The sequence below is a fragment of the Salmo salar genome, chromosome ssa09 (genome assembly GCF_905237065.1).
Source record: "Salmo salar chromosome ssa09, Ssal_v3.1, whole genome shotgun sequence".
In the NCBI taxonomy this organism is placed as follows: domain Eukaryota; kingdom Metazoa; phylum Chordata; class Actinopteri; order Salmoniformes; family Salmonidae; genus Salmo; species Salmo salar.
In genome coordinates, this window is record NC_059450.1 from 112,092,654 (window position 1) to 112,114,622 (window position 21,969).

A 21,969-nucleotide genomic window follows, 5' to 3' on the forward strand; every position below is an offset into this window, starting at 1 on the left:
AAGTATTGGACGCAAGTTACAGAGAGGAAAGGTAGATAGATAAATCTATACAAGAAACTACACGGACGCATCTCAAATATCATCCTTCTCTTGTCAGGTTCCTCATTGTATTGTCATTGAATGATCTTCCAAATCTGAGCTGAAAATTCGATACAATTCTTTGTACTGGACCCAGTAGGGGGTGAGGGTACCTCAGTGTAGGGGGTATCTTGCGTCCCTGTGTCCTCTTTCATGGCCCCCTCTTCCTTCACGTTCGGTGAGATGCACATGAAGGCCGCCCAGCCCATGGAGAACGACGCTGAGGTTTCACACAGGATATGACATCAGAGAAGGAGGGACATCGGAGCGAGAGCTCAAAGGAACAACATGTTGTCACTCTTCTTTATGCTTGTGTGCATGTTATCATCCGATGGTATGAGCCCATACACCACACACTCTCACTGAGTCACACACACACACACACACACACACACACACACACACACACACACACACACACACACACACACACACACACACACACACACACACACACACACACACACACACACACACACACACACACAGTAACACTGTGGTACTTAACATTCCTTGTGTTCCATATCAACGAACCTCAAACAAAGAACAGTAACTCCATTCATTGTGAACGTGCTTTCTTTACACATATCAAGTGAAACTTAGGTGGACATCAATAAAGGCATCTCAAAAGGCAAGGTAGACCACAGACATCCAGACATCTTTCAATAGTAAAGGCAAAATCAGTGGACTTGAAAACATTCTACCTGCCTGGACTCCATTCTGTTAGTCTTTTGAGTCACAGGGTTTGTTCACCATACCACTTAGAATGCATGTCCAATACATTGCTTCCTTCTAAGTGGTATTGCAAAGCCATTGCAGTGGACTTCAAAACATTACACTGTGCACCTGTAAAAATGTAGACTCCATTCTGCTAGTTGCAGTCAAAGATCGGCCCTAGTGTTTTTAAGTAAACTGTTTTCACTATCTATATTGTATACTGTATGTAGACTATGTGTACGTTCTATATATTCTGTTTATTGCTGTCAGCACCATTTCACAACGTTAAATTCCTGGTAGATGTTAATGTACTTGGCGAATAAAGTTCTGATTCTGAAGTAGTCATAGCTTGAATCCCCCCCACCCTTTACGCATCCCTGTTCCATGGCCGGCCCCAGGGCGGCACACTCACTTTCTCCTTCTCGGGGGGTTAGTAAGGGGCTACAGTTAATGACATTGGGCTCCTCAGGAACCACACTTGACATCCTGGCCTTGTCAGGTTTCCAGTAGCCTGCGTTATAAGGAGGAATATAGGAGTTTACTCTACACAATTTAACTTTCCACTTGCTGTTTTGCCTTTTTTCACTGCTTTACAGGGCATGCTTTCCACACACGGCGAGCGGCGACGGAAAGCGAGAGATGACGGCTCATGCTGTGAACGGTGAAGCATGGGCTAGCAAGCACACACCTGCAGATGGAGACACCGCGTTCCCATGTCATAGTAGTGCATACTATACACGAGAGGAGGTGAAGTCGCACTCACAGCAGCAGACGCCGGCTACGTCCCAAATGGCACCCTATCCACTCTTTACGCTCTCATACACAAACATAGGCTGCGTCCCAAATAGCACCCTACGTTTGTGTATGAGAGAGTAAAGAGTAGATGGCCAGTACTGTGGCACAGAGGTCTCTGTGCGCTGATTGGATGATGTCATTGTTTTCCAGACAGTGGGGTTGTGACACACAAAACTCAGCTCTGACTAACCTCTCTTCTCACACCCAAATAAGTCATATGCCAACACACAAAAGCATGCACACATACACAGTGTATAACAAATCCACAAGCATTTACATGCAAATACATGTATACACACACCCGCACACAGACACACACGCACACACATATCAACCCACTCATACCGTTTCCAGCCCTACACACGCAGACAACGTCGTTAGAAACAAACGTTTGCGCAGAGAGGCTACAGTAGCCATATGTACACAGTGCTGAATGTCACACATGCTGTCCAGCCAATCGATGGGCAGAGGGGCCAGAAGACTCACAAGCAGTGGTTAGAGGTTCTCCACACGCTATAGAGCACAGGCAAACACACACGACACACACACACACACACACACATCTGCAGAAGCTTGTCAGCAGCACTGCCATGTTGCGGCCCACCGGGCTGTGCTCACCTCTCCTCTTGAGGGACTCAGCGATCAGGGCTGAGATGTGGATGTAACACATGGCCGCCTGAGGGACAGAGGAACAGGAGGAAAAGAGGTGAACAGTTTAATCACAGATACCATCACATCATTAACTAGGTGTCCCACAGTAGGAGTGCTGATCTAGGATCAGTTCTAACTTTTAGATCACAATGAATAAGATTCCATGGACAGGGGGGAGATGATTCTAGATCAGCACTCCTACCCTGAGATGCTCTGATATGGCCCCTGAACACCATCACAGTGTAACAACCCTAGTCTTGGCAAGTGCATTATAAACACTGTGGCAGTCTCAAGTAGTATGAATTACCCCTTAAAAATGTTGCATTGTTGTCAGAGGTGGGATGGTACAGTGGGTATCATAAGTATCTACCCCCTTAGATTTCTTAAAATGTTATTGTATTACAAAGTGGGCTGTGAAGGGAAATGTTATGTTTGTGCTTTTCTAATAACCAATCTGACTGGGTTCATGCAAGTGACTTTGGGAGGAATCCTCCCTGTCAGTATAAGCAATTTGGCTGTACGCCCAGAACATTGCTTTGAGAAGGGAAAGGGACATCTCAGTTTCAAGACGAAGTCACATGCATGAACCAAAAGTTAATGATGAATGAATTATGAATAATGTAAATCATGCAAATATAACTTGCCTGTGTAAGCAGTATATAACTAACAGGACTGCCCCGACAGAGCTCCCGACCAACATGTACTATGGTGTATTAAGTTTCTCCAGCTTGCTGATAATAAAGATTGATTCATTTAATATTGACTTCAGGTGTCCCTGGTGGTAATTTCCACGACAGAGCTTAAAATTGATTTCATTATTTTTTTAAATGGCAACAATCTACACAAAATACTCTTTAATGTCAAAGTAGGGAAAAAATTCTAACATTTTTTAAAAAGAAATGAAAAATTAAACACTAATATTCCTTGATTAGATCAGTATTCGCCCCCGAGTCAGTACATGTTAGAAACACCTTTGGCAACAATTACAGCTGTGAGTCTTCCTGGGTTAGTCTTTAAGTGCTTTGCACACCTGGATTGTGCAATATTTGCCCATTATTATTTTCAAAATTCTTCAAGCTCTCAGGCATAAGCTAAGGACAATGAACACAATTGCATTTTATCGATGGCAATTTGAATGCACAGAGATACCGTGAAGAGATCCTGAGGCCCATTGTCGTGTCATTCATCTGCCACCATCACCTCATGTTTCAGCATGATACTGTCTCAAGGATCTGCACACAACTCCTGGACACTGAAAATGCCCCAGTTCTTCCATGGCCTGCATACTGACCAAACATGTCACCCATTGAGCATGTTTAGGATGCTCTGGATCAACATATACAACAGTGTGTTCCAGTCCCCACCAATATCCAGCAACTTCTCACAGCCATCGAAGAGGAGTGGCACAACATTTCACAGTCCACAATCAACAGCCTGATCAACTCTATGTGAAGGAGATGTGTCGTGCTGCACGAGGCAAATGGTGGTCTGATCCACACCCTTACCTATCATTAAGGTATCTGTGAACAACAGGTGCATGCATATCTCTACTCCCAGTCATGTGAAATCCATAGATGATGGCCTAATTTATTTATTTCAATTGACTGATTTCCTTATGTGAACTGGAACTCAGTAAAATATCTGTTGCATGCTGCGTTTATATTTCTGTTCAGTGAACACTTATGCCACGCCTATATTTTTGTTATTTAATTTGTATTAATTTGTAAACATTTGTAGAATTTACTTTTCACTTTGACATTATGGAGTATTTTGTGTAGACCTATGACAAAAAAATCTCAATGAAATTCATTTCAATCTCACTTCGTAAAGCAACAAAATGTGAAAAGAGGGGGGGTGACTACTTATGATACCCACTGTACATATCTCTGCACCCTATACATAACATCACATCACATAACATAACCTCTAACCTATAACATATCCCAGTAAGCCAGTCCTACTGCACCTCGGAGAGGTCTCCGTTGCGGACGTGTATCTTGGCCATGCTCTCCAGCCAGGTGCGCCGGAGCTCGGGCGTGCTGGCGTAGGAGTTGGCCAGGCTGTATTGCAGGTCCACCAGCATCTCCGGGTCCTTCTCGTGCTCCTTCATCTGGGACGTGGCCATCAGCACCGTGCGGATCCGCTTGGTCAAGTCTTTCACCTCGGCAGGGAATGGTGTGTTCTGGGAGTGCGGATGGATTATACATACTGATATCACAGTTTATAAAGGTTGATTATTATTTTAGTGGTAAACAAGGACAAAGGGTTTTTGGCTTCTGTGAGGCTCAGTTACAGACACAATGTACATGACATGACGTCACATCAGATCAAACACGGGCAGTATACGCAATCGCAGCATATACAAACATTATTAGTCACTAGAGGGAGTTAAGAGAGGAATCACAAACTCACTTCCTCAACACTAGGTCTGACTCCCAAATGCCACCCTATTTGCCATATATGCAACAAGGCAGGTCCTACAAGCTCTGTTTTATTTCGCACCTGGACTACTGTTCAGGCGTGTGGTCAGGTGCCACAAAGAAGGAAAATTGCAGTTGGCGCAGAACAGGGCAGCACGGCTGGCCCTTAAAAGTACATGGAGCGCTAACATTAATGATATGCATGTCAATCTCTCATGGCTCAAAGTGGAGGAGAGATTGACTTCCTCATTACTTGTTTCTGTAAGAGGTGTTGACAAGCTGAAGGTACCGAGCTGTCTGTTTAAACTACTAGCACACAGCTCGGACACCCATGCATACAAGACATGCCACCAGAGGTCTCTTCACAGTCTCCAAGTCCAGTACAGACTATGGGAGACACACAGTACTACATAGATCCATGACTACATGGAACTAACTATATTCCACATCTGGTAACTGATGCAAGCAGTAGAATCAGATTTAAAAAGCAGGTAAAAATACACCTTATGGAACAGCGGGGACTGTGAAGTAACACAAACATAGGTACAGACACATGCATACACACACATGATAACATACGCACTGTAGACACACGTACACATGGATTGTTTTGTATTGCATTGTAGATATGTGGTAGTGTAGTATGGGCCTGAGCGTAGACACTTAGTGTGTTGTGAATGTTGTAATGAATGCATTGTAATGTTTTTAAAGTTGTATAACTGCCTAAATTTTGCCGGACCCCAGGAAGAGTAGCTTGGCAGCAGCTAATTGGGATCCATAATAAATACAAATACAAATATATGCAGTGTCAGATGAAGGGTCGAAAACACGCAAGTCATAGACTGTTCTCTCTGCTACTGCACTAACTCTTTGGACTCATCACATACGCTGCTGTTACTGTCTATTATCTATCCTGTTGCCTAGTCACTTTACCCCTACCTATATCTAAATACAGTATCTACCTCAATTACCTAATAGTACTGCACATCATCTTGGTACTGGTACCCTGTGTATATAGCCAAGTTATCGTTACTCATTGTGTTTTTATTCCTCCTGTTATTATCTTTCAATTTTTCCAGTTTTTTTCTCTCTGCATTGTTGGGAAGGGCCCGTAAGTAAGCATTTCACTGTTAGTCTACACCTGTTGTTTATGAAACATGTGATAAATACAATTGTATTTTTTTGCCATGGGACGAAGAGGAAGATTTGCAGTTTACAACAGATTTATAGCAATTCTACACATTTTGCCATAGGAGGGAGAGAATATTTAGCTTTTTAAAGCTAGTTTTCTGCAATTCTACACATTTTGCCATAGGAGGGAGAGAATATTTAGCTTTTTAAAGCTAGTTTTCTGCAATTCTACACATTTTGCCATAGGAGGGAGAGAATATTTAGCTTTTTAAAGCTAGTTTTCTGCAATTCTACACATTTTTCCTGGGGCGGAGAGAAGATTTAGCAATTGTATTACTCATTTCATGCACTATTTTTAGTTTTAGAGTTCATTTCTTCCAATTCTACTCCTTATGACATTGGGTGGAACGAAATGTGTGCAGTTTTTAACATGATATCTGAGTGAGAATGACTACTAATTCCACCTTGATTACTACAAGTTTAGATAGCTGGCCGCTAGACTAACTTATCAATCAAATTTGTATGTTGCTGACGTGGGCTAATTGAGTGACTATCAATGACTGACATAACAAGAGAACAACTGTTGATGAACAACCACATTTAGAAAATGCACCTTGTGTTTTCTACTATTCTACATCGGAACAGTAAGTTGACACCCCGACTGAGTTCCCCCGCCAGTTGCCCACCCCTGATTTATACAGTAGTGGATTAATAAAGGGAATAGGGTGCCATTTGGGACGCAGCACAATTCTCAGTCCAGTCCCTGTTCTCACCTTGAGAGGAGCATCTCCGTTGGCAAAGTTATTGATGATGGCCAAAGACTGTTGGAAGCGTGAGCCCCCGATGCCAGCATCCGCTATCAGCTGACTCACTGCCTTGATCAACTGAAAGGATGGAGAAGAGAGAGGAGAGAAAGAGAGTGAAGGTGGTGCTAATCACAACCGCTCTGAAACAGTGTGGCGACGTGTGTGTGGTCTCTGATCCGCTGCTAAACAGTCTGTTTCAGAGGTAAACACAGCCAGATAAACATCCTGGCCTTTCTCTATCTAGGCCCTGTGTTCACCGCACAAAACAGTGAAAATAAAGATCTGGTGCGTGCACACACACACACACACACACACACACACACACACACACACACACACACACACACACACACACACACACACACACACACCACCCCCCCCACCACCTCCACCCCAAGAACCACAGCCCACATACACATCCCTCCACCTCCGCTGACTGACCTGTAGGTGGGAGCGGACGATGGACTTTCCCTTGGTGAACTCAAAGTTTTTCCTCATGAAGAAGTAGAGGAGCGCGGAGGCCTCAGTCTGGGTGGAGCTGGAGCGGTGGTTACAACACTTCAGGATCTCGTAGCACAGGCAGCCACACAGGTCCGCTTTACCCTGGAAGAACGCAGAGGGGAACTAGAGAGAGAGAGGGTGGAAGGAAAGAGATAGAGAGAAGAGATGGGGGAGGAAGAAAGAGAGAAAAAGCAAGAGAGAGAAATAGGGAGTAAGTAGGGAGAGAGAGAGAGAGAGAGAGAGAGAGAGAGGGGGAATAAGGAGGGAGAGAAAGGAAGAGAAAGAGTGAGAGAGCGAGAGACAAGGAGAGAGCTCAGCATCAGTAATGTACTATGAATACATTCTGTGTCCATAAAGTCAGTTAGTGTGTGTGCACACGTGTATGTGTGTGAGAGCTATCAGCTAGTGCAGAGACCTTCTGTATGAAGAGGCGCAGGGCAGCAAATACGTGTCTCAGGGTGCTGGTGGACTGATTGATCTGGAAGAACAGGAGGTAGGTGTCGAACACCTTCTTCATCAGCAGGTTCTGACCCTCGTCCTGCAGTAACTGTTTCTGTGGGAGAGAAAGAACAATCAAAGAAAGAAACAATCAACATATGTGCTTCCCAAATGGCACCCTATTCCTAATCTCGTCCACCAGATGGCTCAGCGGTACAAATTGAGTCTGGGGGCAAGGTTACCCTATTCCCTATATAGTGCACTATTTTTGACCAGGGCCTATATAGTGCTCTTGTCAAAAGTAGTGCACTATATAGAGAAAATGGTGCCATTTGGGACGCAAGCGTAATATGAATTACAAATGGCTTCGGTCAAAACAGACAAAACAGCATGTCTGGGTTGCTTTACAGAATATAGCAATTGTAGGAATTGTAGGGCAGCCAACTTGAGAATTGAGGAGTGCATAGTAACCTACAAGAACAACAGAAGATAAAATCCCCAACTTGGAATACAAACGTAATATCTCGGATTCAGTGAAGTGAAACAATAATGATTAGTGAAACAGAGCGGTTTTTAGTGTGGATTCCATGTGGAAAAGTCACTGTAGTTCTTAGTAATAACCACAAGGTGGCAGTGGCGTATTAAAATGGGCTCTCATGAATGAGGCTCTCCAGAAATCCCGGTTGGAGGACTCACAGATTTCCTGTTAATTCCCTCGTGACTCCAGGAATCTTCCAACTGGGATTTCTGGGAAACCTGGGAATTGTGGGGGAATTTTGCAATCCTAGACCGGTCATTCATGAGAGCCCATTTTAATACGCAACTGCCACCTTGTGGTTATTACTAAGAACTACAGTGACTTTTCCACATGGAATCCACACTAAAAACCGCTCTGTTTCACTAATCATTATTGTTTCACTTCACTGAATCCGAGATATTACGTTTGTATTCCAAGTTGGGGATTTTATCTTCTGTTGTTCTTGTAGGTTACTGTGCACTCCTCAATTCTCAAGTTGGCTGCCCCACAATTCCTACAATTGCTATATTCTGTAAAGCAACCCAGACATGCAGTTTTGTCTGTTTTGACCGGAGCCATTTGTAATTGAGCAACCGTATCACGTCTCTAGGTTGTAGAGATCGGTGTTTGACCATTCAGTGGTCACTGTTGTTGTCTGACCTTGTGGTGATGGACAAAGAGGCCCAGAACATCCAGTACAATGAGGGCCACCTCGGTGGACAGATTGGCCTCGATGTCCGTCGGGCTCAGGTGGTCACCCTCTGGGATGTTCCCATCTGAGGGAAGGACAGGAAAGGGGCAATGATACAGCAGCACAGCAAGCAACAACACAAAAACCTAACCCCAGCACTAACCCTCACACACCTGACAACAGAACAGTAATAGCCAAGTACTGTTAGCACTGTAATAGCTGAGAAATAGCACTATTGACGGTTGGTAAGAATAAAAAAGCTAATTGGCCTAGGACAACAAAAGCTAACTAACTAACCACATAGATGTGAACTATGTGAACTAAACAGTTTTAAAATGGAACCGGGGTGGCAGTGCCCAGTGATGGTGGGTGAGTGGGCGTAATCGGGGGAGACATTACCCGTCTCCATCATCTGCAGAAGCTTGGGGTTGGTCAGGGCGTTCTTGGCCCGGATGATGGGCATGGTCTGGGAGCGTGCGTGCCGATGGCCATCCTGTCCTGACAGCATCCTGGTGACCAGAAGGTCAGGGGTTAGAGGTCAGAGGGTCAACACGTAACTCTCAACCTCGCAAGTCGGGGTGGTGTTCAGCAGGGATGAAACGGGTGCAAGTGGTTTGAAACGAAGGAGATACTCTGTGAACTTGTCCAATATGAACGCTCCTTTGATCCGTTTCATGTTTTACGTTTCGTGAACACGACGCCCGATATATTCACTCCGCCTTGAAAACATCCTGTAATTCTGCACTGCGGTCTAATCCCAAATGGACCCCTAGACCCTACGACCTATGCACTTGTGGAGATCTGAGAGGATGTGATTGGTAGAAACAATCCGCTTAACCTATCAAAGGGCAAATAGGGGCATGTATTGATTGCACCTGTCAAATCTCCACAAGTGCATAGGGCGTAGTCCAGGGGTCCATTTGGGATTGGTCCTAAGTGTGTGAAAATGCCTAAGAAAACATTATCACCTGTAACGTGACAACACACAGGTTAATGCAACCATAGTTAAAAGGGATTGCTGTTAAGACAGGGATTCTATTTTTAATGGGGGAGGATATGCAAACAAAGGACTAGCCAATTACACCACGCCACACGTATGGTAGACACTGAGGGGCATGATGAGAAAACAGAGTGGCCGCCACACTATCACATGACACACTCACAATGTCCACCATGGATGGTCACGTGTTCAGGACCATGAAGACGACACTGATGAACAGCAATGATGAACTAAACTCATAACCGGACAAATGGTGTACACAAACTCAGCTGTTTTAAGTCCTACTTATAGTTTACTGGACAAAAAATGTATAGTTAACTGGACAAAAAATGTATAGTTTACTGGAGACATTTTTTTTATATATTACTGGACAAAAAAGTCAAGTTCTAAATAAAGTGGAACAGAATAAATCATTTCCATCTCTATCACTCAACTCCATGTTAAAGACACCTAGCTACAGTGCCGATAGAAAGTCTTGAACTTTTTTCACATTTTGTTGCTTTACAAAGTGGGATTAAAATGGATTTAATAGTCTTTTTTTTCATCAATCTACACAAATTACTCTGTAATGTCAAAGGAAGAAAAATGTTCCATTTTTGTTGTTGTTGATTCATGACAAATAAAGGAAGTTTACCTACACTTAGGTTGGAGTCATTAAAACTCGTTTTTCAACCACTCCACACATTTATTGTTTTAACAAACTATAGTTTTGGCAAGTTGGTTAGGACATTTACTTTGTGCATGACACCACATTTTTCAAACAATTGTTTACAGACAGATTATTTCACTTATCACAATTCCAGTGGGTCAGAAGTTTACATACGCTAAGTTGACTGTGCCTTTAAACAGCTTGGAAAATCCCAGAAAATGATTTCATGGCTTTAGAAGCTTCTGATAGGCTAATTGACGTAATGTGAGTCAATTGGAGGTGTACCTGTGGATGTATTTCAAGGCCTACCTTCAAACTCAGTGCCTCTTTGCGTGACATCATGGGAAAATCAAAAGAAATCAGCCAAGACCTCAGAAAAACAATTGTAGACCTCCACAAGTCTGGTTCATCTTTAAGGAGCAATTTCCAAACGCCTGAAGGTACCACGGTCATCTGTACAAACAATAGTATGCAAGTATAAACACCATGGGACCACGCAGCCATCATACCGCTCAGGAAGGAGACGCGTTCTGTCTCCTAGAGATGAACGTACTTTGGTGCGAAAAGTGCAAATCAATCCCAGAACAACAGCAAAGGACCTTGTGAAGATGCTGGAGGAAACAGGTACAAAAGTATCTATATCCACAGTAAAATGAGTGCTATAATCGACATAACCTGAAAGGCCGCTCAGCAAGGAAGAAGCCACTGCTCCAAAATCGCCATAAAAAAGCCAGACTACGGTTTGCAACCGCACATGTGGACAAATATCATATTTTTTGGAGAAATGTCCTCTGGTCTGATGAAACAAAAATAGAACTGTTTGGCCATAATGACCATCGTTATGTTTGGAGGAAAAAGTGGGAGGTTTGCAAGCCGAAGAACACCATTCCAACCGTGAAGCACGGGGGTGGCAGCATCATGTTGTGTTGTGGCTCAGTTGGTAGAGTATGGTGTTTGCAACGCCAGCATGGTGTGTGCAACGCCAGGGTTGTGGGTTCGATTCCCACGGGGGGCCAGTACAACATTTTTTTTTTAAATGCATGAAATAAAATGTATGAAATGTATGCATTCACTACTGTAAGTCGCTCTGGATAAGAGCGTCTGCTAAATGACTAAAATGTAAATGTAAAAAATGGTGCTTTGTTGCAGGAGGGACTGGTGCACTTCACAAAATAGATGGCATCATGAGGTAGAAAAATTATGTGGATATATTGAAGCAACATCTCAAGACATCACTCAGGAAGTTAAAGCTTGGTCGCAAATGGGTCTTCCAAATGAACAATGATCCCGAGCATACTTCCAAAGTTGTGGAAAAATGGCTTAAGGACAACAAAGTCAAGGTTTCGGAGTGGCCATCACAAAGTCCTGACCTCAAGCCTATAGAAAATTTGAGGGCAGAACTTGTGGAAGGCTACCCGAAACGTTTGACCCAAGTTAATGCTACCAAATACTAATTGAGTGTATGTAAACTTCTGACCCAATGTGATGAAATAAATAAAAGCTGAAATAAATCATTCTCTCTACTATTATTCTGACATTTCACATTCTTAAAATAAAGTGGTGATCCTAACTGACCTAAGACATGGAATCTTTACTAGGATTAAATGTCAGGAATTGCGAAAAACTGCGTTTAAATGTATTTGGCTAAGGTGTATGTAAACCTCCGACTTCAACTGTACCTTGATTAGATAAGTATTCACCCCGTGTCAATACATGTTGGAAACACCTTTGGCAACAGTTACAGCTGTGAGTCAGTCTTCTTAAGTAAGCTTCATAAGAGCTTTGCACACCTACTTGTATTGGCCATTATTCTTTACAAAAATTCTTCAAGCTCTGCCAAGGTGTTGGGGATCAAGGCTAGAGAGCAATTTTCAAGTCTTGCAATATATTTTCAAGCAGATTTAAGTAAAAACGGCAACTTGGCCACTCAGGAACATTCACTGTCTTCTTGGTAAGAAACTCCAATGTAGATTTGGCTTTGTGTAGGTTATTCTCATGCTGAAAAGTGAATTCCTCTTCCAGTCAGTGTCTGGTGTAAAGCAGAATGAAGCAGGTTTTCCTATGCTTAGCACCATCCCGTTTCTTTTCATCCTGAAAAACTCCACAGTCTTTGCTGATGTCAAGTATACTCATACCATGATGCAGCCACCACAATGCTTGAGAAAAGGAGGCAGTTCCTCAGTGATGTGTTGTGTTGGATTTTCTCCAAACATAAGGCTTTGCATTTAGGCAAAAATGTGTATTCCTTTGCCGTTTTTTTTCTTCTTCAGTATTACTTTAGTGCCTTGTTGCATACATATGCATGTTTTGGACTATTTGTATTATGTATATTTGTATTCTTCTTTTCACTCTGTCATTTAGGTCATTATTGTAGAGTCACTACAATGTTGTTGATCCATCCTGTTTTCTCCCATCCCAGCCATTGAACTCTTGCACTTTAACACATCATCCACAGCATAATTATTAACTTGACCATGCTTAAAGATCTGTGCTTGAAAATCTGTGCTTGAAATTCAATACTTGACTGAGGGACCTTATAGATATTGTATGGGGGACAGAGGAAGTGGTAATCATTCAAAAATCATGTCAACCCCTATTATTTCACACAGAGTGAGTCCATATAAGTCATTATGTGATTTGTTAAGCCAAGTTTGACTTCTGAAGTAATTTAGGTTTGCCTAAACAAAGTGGGTGAATACTTATGCAACGACTATATTTTAGTTATTTAATTGTTATTCATTTGTAAAAATGCGTAGAATTTCCTTTTCACTTTGACATTATGGAGTATTTTGTGTAGATCAAAATTACAATTAAATCAATTTTAATCCCACTTTGTAACGCAACAAATTTGTAGTATTACTGTAAGTCCAGTGATCCTTATCTAACCTGCATAAAAACATGTAGTTAACAACTAAATTGCGGTTTTCTGAACTATTCTACACAGCTCACTCAGTGTTTTATGATGTATTACCCACCTAACTATGACTAACAATTACAATTAATAAACACATCTATATATTATTACCTTTTCACACTATCGTACCAACCTGAACTATATTGTACTGGCTCGGATACTTTCTTTTCACATTGTTCTCTCCTGCACGGTTCCAGCAACTATAGTGGATGTGTAACCAGGCCAGCGGAGTACAGCTCGGCTCAGCTCAGCTCGGCACAGCTCAGCTCAGTAGTGTGAAAAGGGTACGTATGTGTGTGAGTTCGTGTCGGACGCTGTGAGGTGCTCCGAGGTGAAGTTTCCCCTAGGTACAGATCTAGGATCAGCCTCCCTGCCCCCAATCCTAACTATAACCATTAGTTGGGCAAATGTTAAACTGATCCAAGATCAGGGTGTAGGGGAAACTTCACCCTGCTCCCTGTGTGGAGGGGCCCCCAGGTGGCGACTGTGCGTTTACCATTGAGGGAGCAGGCCTGAGGAGGACTGGGTGGAATGGTTAGAGCCCTTCAGGGTGCCATTGTTCTGGGTGGCCTGGGCCAGCTTTACCGCGGCTGCTAGCTTCCTGTTCACAAGCCAATGACACCAGCGTTAAGTCACACCACCATCATCATTATCATCATACTCTTCCTCCTCGTTGTCGAAATGAACATCACGGCCCGGATTTATCAAGCGTCTCAGAGTAGGAGTGCTGATCTAGGATCAGTTTAGCCTTTTATATCATAATGAATCAGATTATTATGGACAGGGGGGTCCTGATCCTAGATCAGCACTCCTACTCTGAAACACTTTTAATAAATATGGGCTCAGGTGGGCTAAAGCCATCAAGCCAAGCAGAAAGAGGAGGGGGTCATTTCAGCATGGGACACAGCCATAGCGAGGTAGCGGGGTTAGTAGTGTTAGATAAAGAAAAATGATATTTTTCCAACGTTAGGTTGACGTTGCCGTCATTGTGGAAGTATTTTAAGAGCTATAGAGAGCATTAGTTGGAAGTAAGGGTCAGAGAGCTTTAGTAAATGCGTCCTAGTTTGCTTGTTGCTAATACAGTAGCTACGGTATGTGGTGACAGAGATTAACATGTGCATTGAGCTAAATGCTTGGCCTAACCAGCTAATGCTATATCAATGAGCAGATTTCTTAGTGGGCAGGTCACTGATTCTACTACGGCCAGTTATCACAGAGAATGTAGAGCAGCGGATGGGTGGATGGACGGACGGCGGGATGATGGATGGAGAGGAAGATGGCCATCATGCTACATGATCATTAGCTTGCACATGACAGCAGCAAAAGCCATGCAGTAGCGACACACACATCACAGCAAAAGTTTCAGGGTTAAACAGTACGGAATCAGTCCAAATTCATCACATGTGTGGCCATCAATAAATGTGCAGTCACATAGACCTCCATTAACACGTCAATTACACACATCAACACGTGGAGTAGACAACACACAGGGCAAGGCAAGACACAGAGACACACATTCCAGTGTGATCAGTCTGTTAACATGTAATATCATTGTTTACGAGTGTGTTTAATGTTTAATATTACAGATTGTAATAGAAAACAGCCGTTCAGTGGATGCCTTTCCAAATGGCACCCTATCCCCTTTGTCAAATTAAATCAAAGTTAATTGGCCGGGTAGACAGATTTGCAGGGGTTTTAACAGGTGCAGCAAAATGCTTATGTTTCTAGCTCCAACAGTGCAGTAGAATGTCTCGCAAATACAATACAAATAAACAATCAATAAAAAAAATCTAATCAAGATATCAAGAAATGACAGAACTGGTCCAATTAATAATCCAGGGGTAAAGATATTCGAGTGAGCCTGTGTCAGAATCTAGAATATAAATACATGGTGTGTATAGACAGTATATCATTTGGAAAGAAAATGGTATGTATTGGCCTCCCGAGTGGCGCAGTGGTCTAAGGCACTACATCGCAGTGTTGCGGCGTCACTACAGCCTGGGGTTCGATCCATGACTGGGAGTCCCATAGGGTGGCGCACAATTGGCCCTGCGTTGTCCGGGTTAGGGGAGGGTTTGGCTGGGGGGGGGCTTTACTTGGCTCATCACGCTCTAGTGACTCTTTGTGGCGGGCCGGGCGCCTGCAAGCTGACTTCGGTTGTCAGTTGAACGGTGTTTTCTCTGAAACATTGGTGCAGCTGGCTTCCAGGTTAAGTGAGTGGGTGTTAAGAAGCGTGGCTTGGCGGGTCATGTTTCGAAAGGATGCACGACTCGACCTTCACCTCTCCCAAGCATGTCGGGAGTTGCAGCGATGAGACAAGATCGTAACAGGATTTCATGAAATTGGGGCGAACAAGGGGGGTAAAATGATAAAAAAATGAATAAGAAAATGGTATGTACAGTAGAAGCAAGGTATATTAGGATAGGCTATGTGGAGAATACAGTATACATAGAGTGAGTAAACAACAGTATATATACAGAATATGAGGTATATGGGGCATTAGTTTCAAGGTGCAAGGCAGATAGCTGGCTAGTGATGGCTGTTCAACAGTCCGATGGCCTGGAGATAGAAGCTGCTTTTCAGTCTCTCGGTCCACGCTTTGATGCACCTGTATCGTCTCGCTCTGCCAGAAGGAAGCAGCTCGGATGGCTCAGGTCCTTGATGATCTTCTTGGCCTTCCTTTAACACTGAGTGCTGTAAATGTCCTGAAGGGCAGGCAGCGTGTCCCCGGTGATACGACAGGCGAATGGCACCACCCTCCGGTTGAGGGCGGTGCAGTTGCCATACGAGGCGGTGACGCAGCCCGACAGAATACTCTCAATGGTGCATCTGTAGAAGTGCGTCAGGGTCTCTAGGGGCCATGCGGAATGTCTTCAGCCACCTGAGGTTGTAGAGGCGCTGTTGTGCCTTCTTCACCACGGCGTCGGTGGGGTTGAGTGGATGGGGGAGTGCTCCCTCTGCTGTCTCCTGAAGTCCACGATCAGCTCCTTTTTTCTCTTTTTTTTTTACACAGAGGGTTAGTTTGTTGTCATAGCACCACTCCACCAGGGCTCTAACGTCCTCCCTGTAGTCTTGTCATTGTTGCCTACCCTCACCACCTGGGGTCGGCCCGTCAGGAGGAGTTCAGACCCAGGGCCCTGAGCTTAGTGACAAGCTTGGAGGGCACTGTGGTGTTGAAAGCAGAGCTGTAGTCGATGAACAGCATTCTCGCATAGGGATCCTCTTGTCCAGGTGGGATAGGGCGGTGTGCCCTACTACTTTTGCCGTACTACTGCCCATAGGGTTCTGGTCAAAAGTAGCGCACTATAAAGGGAATACATCTTGGCCAAAGGTAGTGCACTATAAAGGGAATAGGAGCAGGGGCCATATGGCTCTGGTCAAAAGTAGTGCACTATAAAGTGAATATGGTGCTATTTGGGACACAGCCAGTGTTACAGGTGTGCTGTGTGTTAACGCATCACTGTATGTATGCTCCTGCTAGGCTGTATCCACTCAACAGAGAGATGTGCTGGATGAGGTTAAAAGAGGGAAATAAAAATCAATGAGGCGCAATTGAAACAGAATACATTATAGGAATGTCTCGGTGAAACCTTCAAACAGCGATGTGGATGCACAACGCGCAAGTCATCGGCCTACTTCAAAAAACAGCTCACACTCAGTTCAGACAGGCATCAAAGGCTTGGCACCTCGTAGAAGGAGAGAGAGAGAGAGAGAGAGAGCGAGAGCGTATTCAAATCCCCCAGCAGCCTCTCTGATTAAGGTTGCATGTTACTGACCAGCCCCAGACAACGTCTGTGACCCAAATGGCACCCTATTCCCTTTATAGTTCCCTTACGGGCTCTGGTCAAAAGTAGTGCACTAGGCTGCCATTTGGGACACACCCAACGTCTTCCAGCCCCATTCGTCTTTATTCTACTAATGCCTGACATAGCTAAACACACCGCATTCCCAGCCTTTTGTTGGCTCCGACAAAAAGAGAACAAGAAGAAAAAATAAAGTCTCTGCTTCTTCTTCACACTGAGGAGGAAATAAGGACTAATGAAATTAGCGGAGAGGAATTCAAATCCAGGCGAGGAGAAAAAGTCTGTCTGGGAAAGCCATTGGCTCTGCTCCAGGATCCACCCCCCCCCCCACCACACACACACACACACACACCACAGAGAGAGAAAACATGTGTACACATGCACACACACACAAAGTGTACACCAATACCTATATCGGAGGTGTGAATTGAACAGCATCACACACTGGTTTGAGCTCACCAGAGTATATCCAGGTGATCAGGCTCGTCACCAACAAACAGACAGACACACCAAACAGACACACCATTTCTAAACTACCCCCCCCCTGTCAACATCTTTGTGTGTCTGCCATTAATAATATTTTCCCCCTTGTCTCCCTCCCTCTCTCTCTCTTCTCCCTCCCTCTCTCTCTCTCTTCTCCCTCCCTCTCTCTCTCTTCTCCCTCCCTCTCTCTCTCTTCTCCCTCCCTCTCTTTTCTCCCTCCCTCTCTCTCTTCTCCCTCCCTCCCTCTCTCTCTCTCTCTCTCCCTCCCTCTCTCTCTCTCTTCTCCCTCCCTCTCTCTCTCTTCTCCCTCCCTCTCTCTCTCTTCTCCCTCCCTCTCTTTTCTCCCTCCCTCCCTCTCTCTTTTCTCCCTCCCTCCCTCTCTCTCTTCTCCCTCCCTCCCTCTCTCTCTTCTCCCTCCCTCTCTCTCTCTCTCTCTTCTCCCTCCCTCCCTCTCTCTCTTCTCCCTCCCTCCCTCTCTCTCTTCTCCCTCCCTCTCTCTCTCTTCTCCCTCCCTCTCTCTCTTCTCCCTCCCTCCCTCTCTCTCTTCTCCCTCCCTCCCTCTCTCTCTCTTCTCCCTCCCTCTCTCTCTCTCTCTCTTCTCCCTCCCTCTCTCTCTTCTCCCTCCCTCTCTCTTCTCTTCTCCCTCCCCCTCTCTCTCTTCTCCCTCCCTCTCTCTCTCTTCTCCCTCCCTCTCTCTCTTCTCCCTCCCTCTCTCTTCTCTTCTCCCTCCCTCTCTCTCTCTTCTCCCTCCCTCTCTCTCTCTTCTCCCTCCCTCTCTCTCTCTTCTCCCTCCCTCTCGACTGCAGCCAGCAGCAGGATAACTATGGTGTTGGCAGGGGATCCACCCTCGTTCTTGTCTCCCCAGTAGACGCAGACAGACAGACAGACAGACAGACAGACAGACAGACAGACAGACAGACAGACAGACAGACAGACAGACAGACAGACAGACAGACAGACAGACAGACAGACAGACAGACAGACAGACAGACAGACCCAACCTGCACCCTGGGAGCAGCCTGGGTGTGTGTGCATACTCATACAGTACACATATTACGTTTGTGTGTTTGTGTGTGACCGAAGGTTGCGTGCGCATTCATTATGCACATTAAGTGTGTGTGTGACTGTGTGTCGGTTGGGGGGAGGGTAGTTGAGCGTGTGTGTGTGTAGTTTAATGTGTGTGTGTGTGTGTGTGTGTATCTGGCTGTTGAGCAAACATTACATTTCACACAATCTGACAGAAGGTTCTGTTGCATGTCTATCATTGGTAAAAAACAATGCACACACAGGGACACACAACCTCTGAGTGGGAGAGGAGGAACAGAAGCAGGTTCATAGTGTCAGGTAAAAGCCCCTGTGGAAGGCTAACACTTACCTGGCTATGTGGCGCTTCCCCAGGAATCTGAAGTGCTGGAGACACAGCCTGCATAGAGGAAGAGGAGAGAGAGTGTGTATTAGGGTGTGTGTGTCGAGTGTAAGTTTGTACGTGTGTGGGTATGTGTTGTGCGTGCCGTCACGATGCATGTATGTGTTTGTGCAATCACGATGTGTGAATGTATGTATGTATGTATGTATGTATGTATGTATGTATGTATGTATGTATGTATGTATGTATGTATGTGTGTATGTATGTATGTGTGTGTGTGTGTGTGTGTGTGTGTGTGTGTGTGTGTGTATGTATGTATGTATGTATGTATGTATGTATGTATGTATGTATGTATGTGTGTGTGTGTGTGTGTGTGTGTGTGTGTGTGTGTGTATGTATGTATGTATGTGTGTGTGTGTGTGTGTATGTATGTATGTATGTATGTATGTATGTATGTATGTATGTATGTATGTATGTATGTGTGTGTGTGTGTGTGTGTGTGTGTGTGTGTGTGTATGTGTGTCCACTGTGAGCTGAGGACAGGTACTGCAGTACTCTGTCTTGGAAGCTCCAACAGAGACAGGAAACACAGTGAATTTACTGCAGAGCTGAGTGGAGGCTAGGGGAGAACAGTTGGGGCCTATCCCTCTATAAATCTCAGCAGTTTTACAGCCACACTCCCTCTCTCTTTCTTTCTTTTTCTCTCTCTATTTTATCGGTCTCATCCGTTCCCCTCTGCCAAGTCTCCCATCATTCCCTTTCTCTTCTGTCTCTTTCTGCTTTGCATACCTCCCTCCCTCCCTCCCTCTCTGTAATGAGAGGACAAAGTCATACTTATAGTTGAACTACCAGAGTTCAAGTTAGGTAGATTCAATCCGGACTGCGGGATTGACTTTTAAAGGCAATGTTATTCGCAGAGACCACACTTACGGTAAACGCTGCATATGACGTCTCAATCGGAAATTGCGCTATAATTGCGCTCAAATGTAAATTGTGCTATAACGCAGATCTTCCGCGGTCCGGATTGAATATAGGCCTAAGATTACAAAAGTTCAACAACAAAAAAATACATTGTTGGGGGCCTCCCGAGTGGTACTGCATCGCAGTGCTAGAGGCATCTCTACAGACCCGGGTTCGATCCCGGGCTGTATCACAGACGTCCGTGATCGGGGAGTCGCATATTGCGGCGCATAATTGGCCCAGCAGCGTCCGGGTTAGGGGAGGGTTTGGCCAGGGGGGCTTTACTTAGCTCATTGCACTATAGCGATTCCTTGTGTTGGGCCGGGAGCCTGCAGGCTGACCTCGGTCGTCAGTCGAACGGTGTTTCCTCCGACACATTGGTGCGGCTGGCTTCCGGGTTAAGCGGGCAGGTAGGCGGGTCATGTTTCGGAGGACGCATGACTCGACCATCGCCTCCCGAGCCCATTGGGGAGTTGCAGCAATGAGACAAGATCGAAATTGGGGAGAAAAACAGGGTAAAATAAAAATAATAAATACAGTAGCAGTCAAAAGTTTGGACACAACTACTCATTCCCAGGTTTTTCTTAATTTTTTACTATTTTCTACATTTTAGAATAATAGTAAAGACATCAAAACTATGAAATAACACATATGGAATCATGTAGTAACCAAAAAAGTGTTAAACAAAGTTCCCACATATGCTGAACACTTGTTTGCTGCTTTTCCTTCACTCTGCGGTCCAACTCATCCCAAACCATCTCAATTGTATTGAGGTCGGGTGATTGTGGAGGCCAGCTCATCTGATGCAGCACTCCGTTACTCTCCCTCTTGGCCAAATAGCCCTTACACAGCCTGGAGGTGTGTTCAGTCATTGTCCTGCTGAAAAACAAATGATAGTCCCACTAAGCGCAAAACAGATGGGATGGCATATCACTGCAGAATGCTGTGGTAGCCATGCTGGTTAAGTGTGCCTTGAATTGTAAATAAATCACTGACAGTGTCACCAGCAAAGTACCCCCTCACCTCCTCCTCCATGCTTCACGGTGGGAACCACACATGTGGAGATTATCCGTTCACCTACTCTGTGTCTCACAAAGACACGGCGGTTGGAACCAAAAAGCTCAAATTTGGACACATCAAACCAAAAGGACAGATTTCCACCTGTCTAATGTCCATCGCGCGTGTTTGTTGGCCCAAGCAAGTCTCTTCTTATTGATGTCCTTTAGTAGTGGTTTCTTCGCAGCAATTAAATCATGAAGGAATGATTCACGCAGTCTCCTCTGAACAGTTGATGTTGAGATGTGTCTGTTACTTGAACTCTGTGAAGCATTTATTTGGACTGCAATTTCTGAGGCTGGCAATGACAGACTGTATACCACCCCTACCTTGTCACAACACAACTGATTGGCTAAAACGCATTAAGAAGGAAAGAAATTCCACAAATTAACTTTTAACAAGGAACACCTGTTCATTGAAATGCATTCCAGGTGACTACCACATGAAGCTGGTTGAGAGAATGCCAAGAGTGTGCAAAGCTGTCATCAAGGAAAATGGTGACTACTTTGAAGAATCTCAAATATAAAATATATTTTTTGGTTACTACATGATTCTTTATGTGTTATTTCATAGTGTTGATGTCTTCACTATTATTCTACAACCCAGAAAATAGTAAAAATAAAGAAAAACCCTGGAATGAGTAGGTGTGTCCAAACTTTTGACTGGTGCATTCGGAAAGTGCATTCGGAAAGTATTCAGACCCCTTCCCTTTTTCCATATTTTGTTATGTTACAGCCTTATTTTAAATTGATTAAATAAAAACATTTGCTCATCAATGTAGACACAATACCCCATAATGACAAAGCAAAAACAGGTTTTTAGAAATTTTGGCAAATTTATAACAAATAAAAAACAGAACTACCTTATTTACATAAGTATTCAGAACCTTTGCTATGAGATTTGAAATTGAGCTCAGGTGCATCCTGTTTCCATTGATCATCCTTGAGATGTTTCTACAACTTAATTGGAGTCCACCTGTGGTAAATTCAATTA

At 44.3% G+C, this 21,969-nt stretch overlaps 1 protein-coding gene across 1 annotated transcript in view; it reads right to left on the reverse strand.

The window, feature by feature from the left end:
• dock10 (dedicator of cytokinesis 10) overlaps nt 1-21,969 on the reverse strand; it is a 127,376-nt gene that overhangs the window by 22,202 nt on the left and 83,205 nt on the right. Inside the window, 11 exon segments of the mRNA XM_045724330.1 lie at nt 192-298; nt 1,208-1,306; nt 2,209-2,266; nt 4,208-4,423; nt 6,566-6,676; nt 7,040-7,222; nt 7,515-7,652; nt 8,715-8,830; nt 9,145-9,254; nt 13,805-13,909; nt 18,970-19,017. Of these exon segments, the coding sequence (XP_045580286.1) occupies nt 192-298; nt 1,208-1,306; nt 2,209-2,266; nt 4,208-4,423; nt 6,566-6,676; nt 7,040-7,222; nt 7,515-7,652; nt 8,715-8,830; nt 9,145-9,254; nt 13,805-13,909; nt 18,970-19,017 (1,291 nt within the window).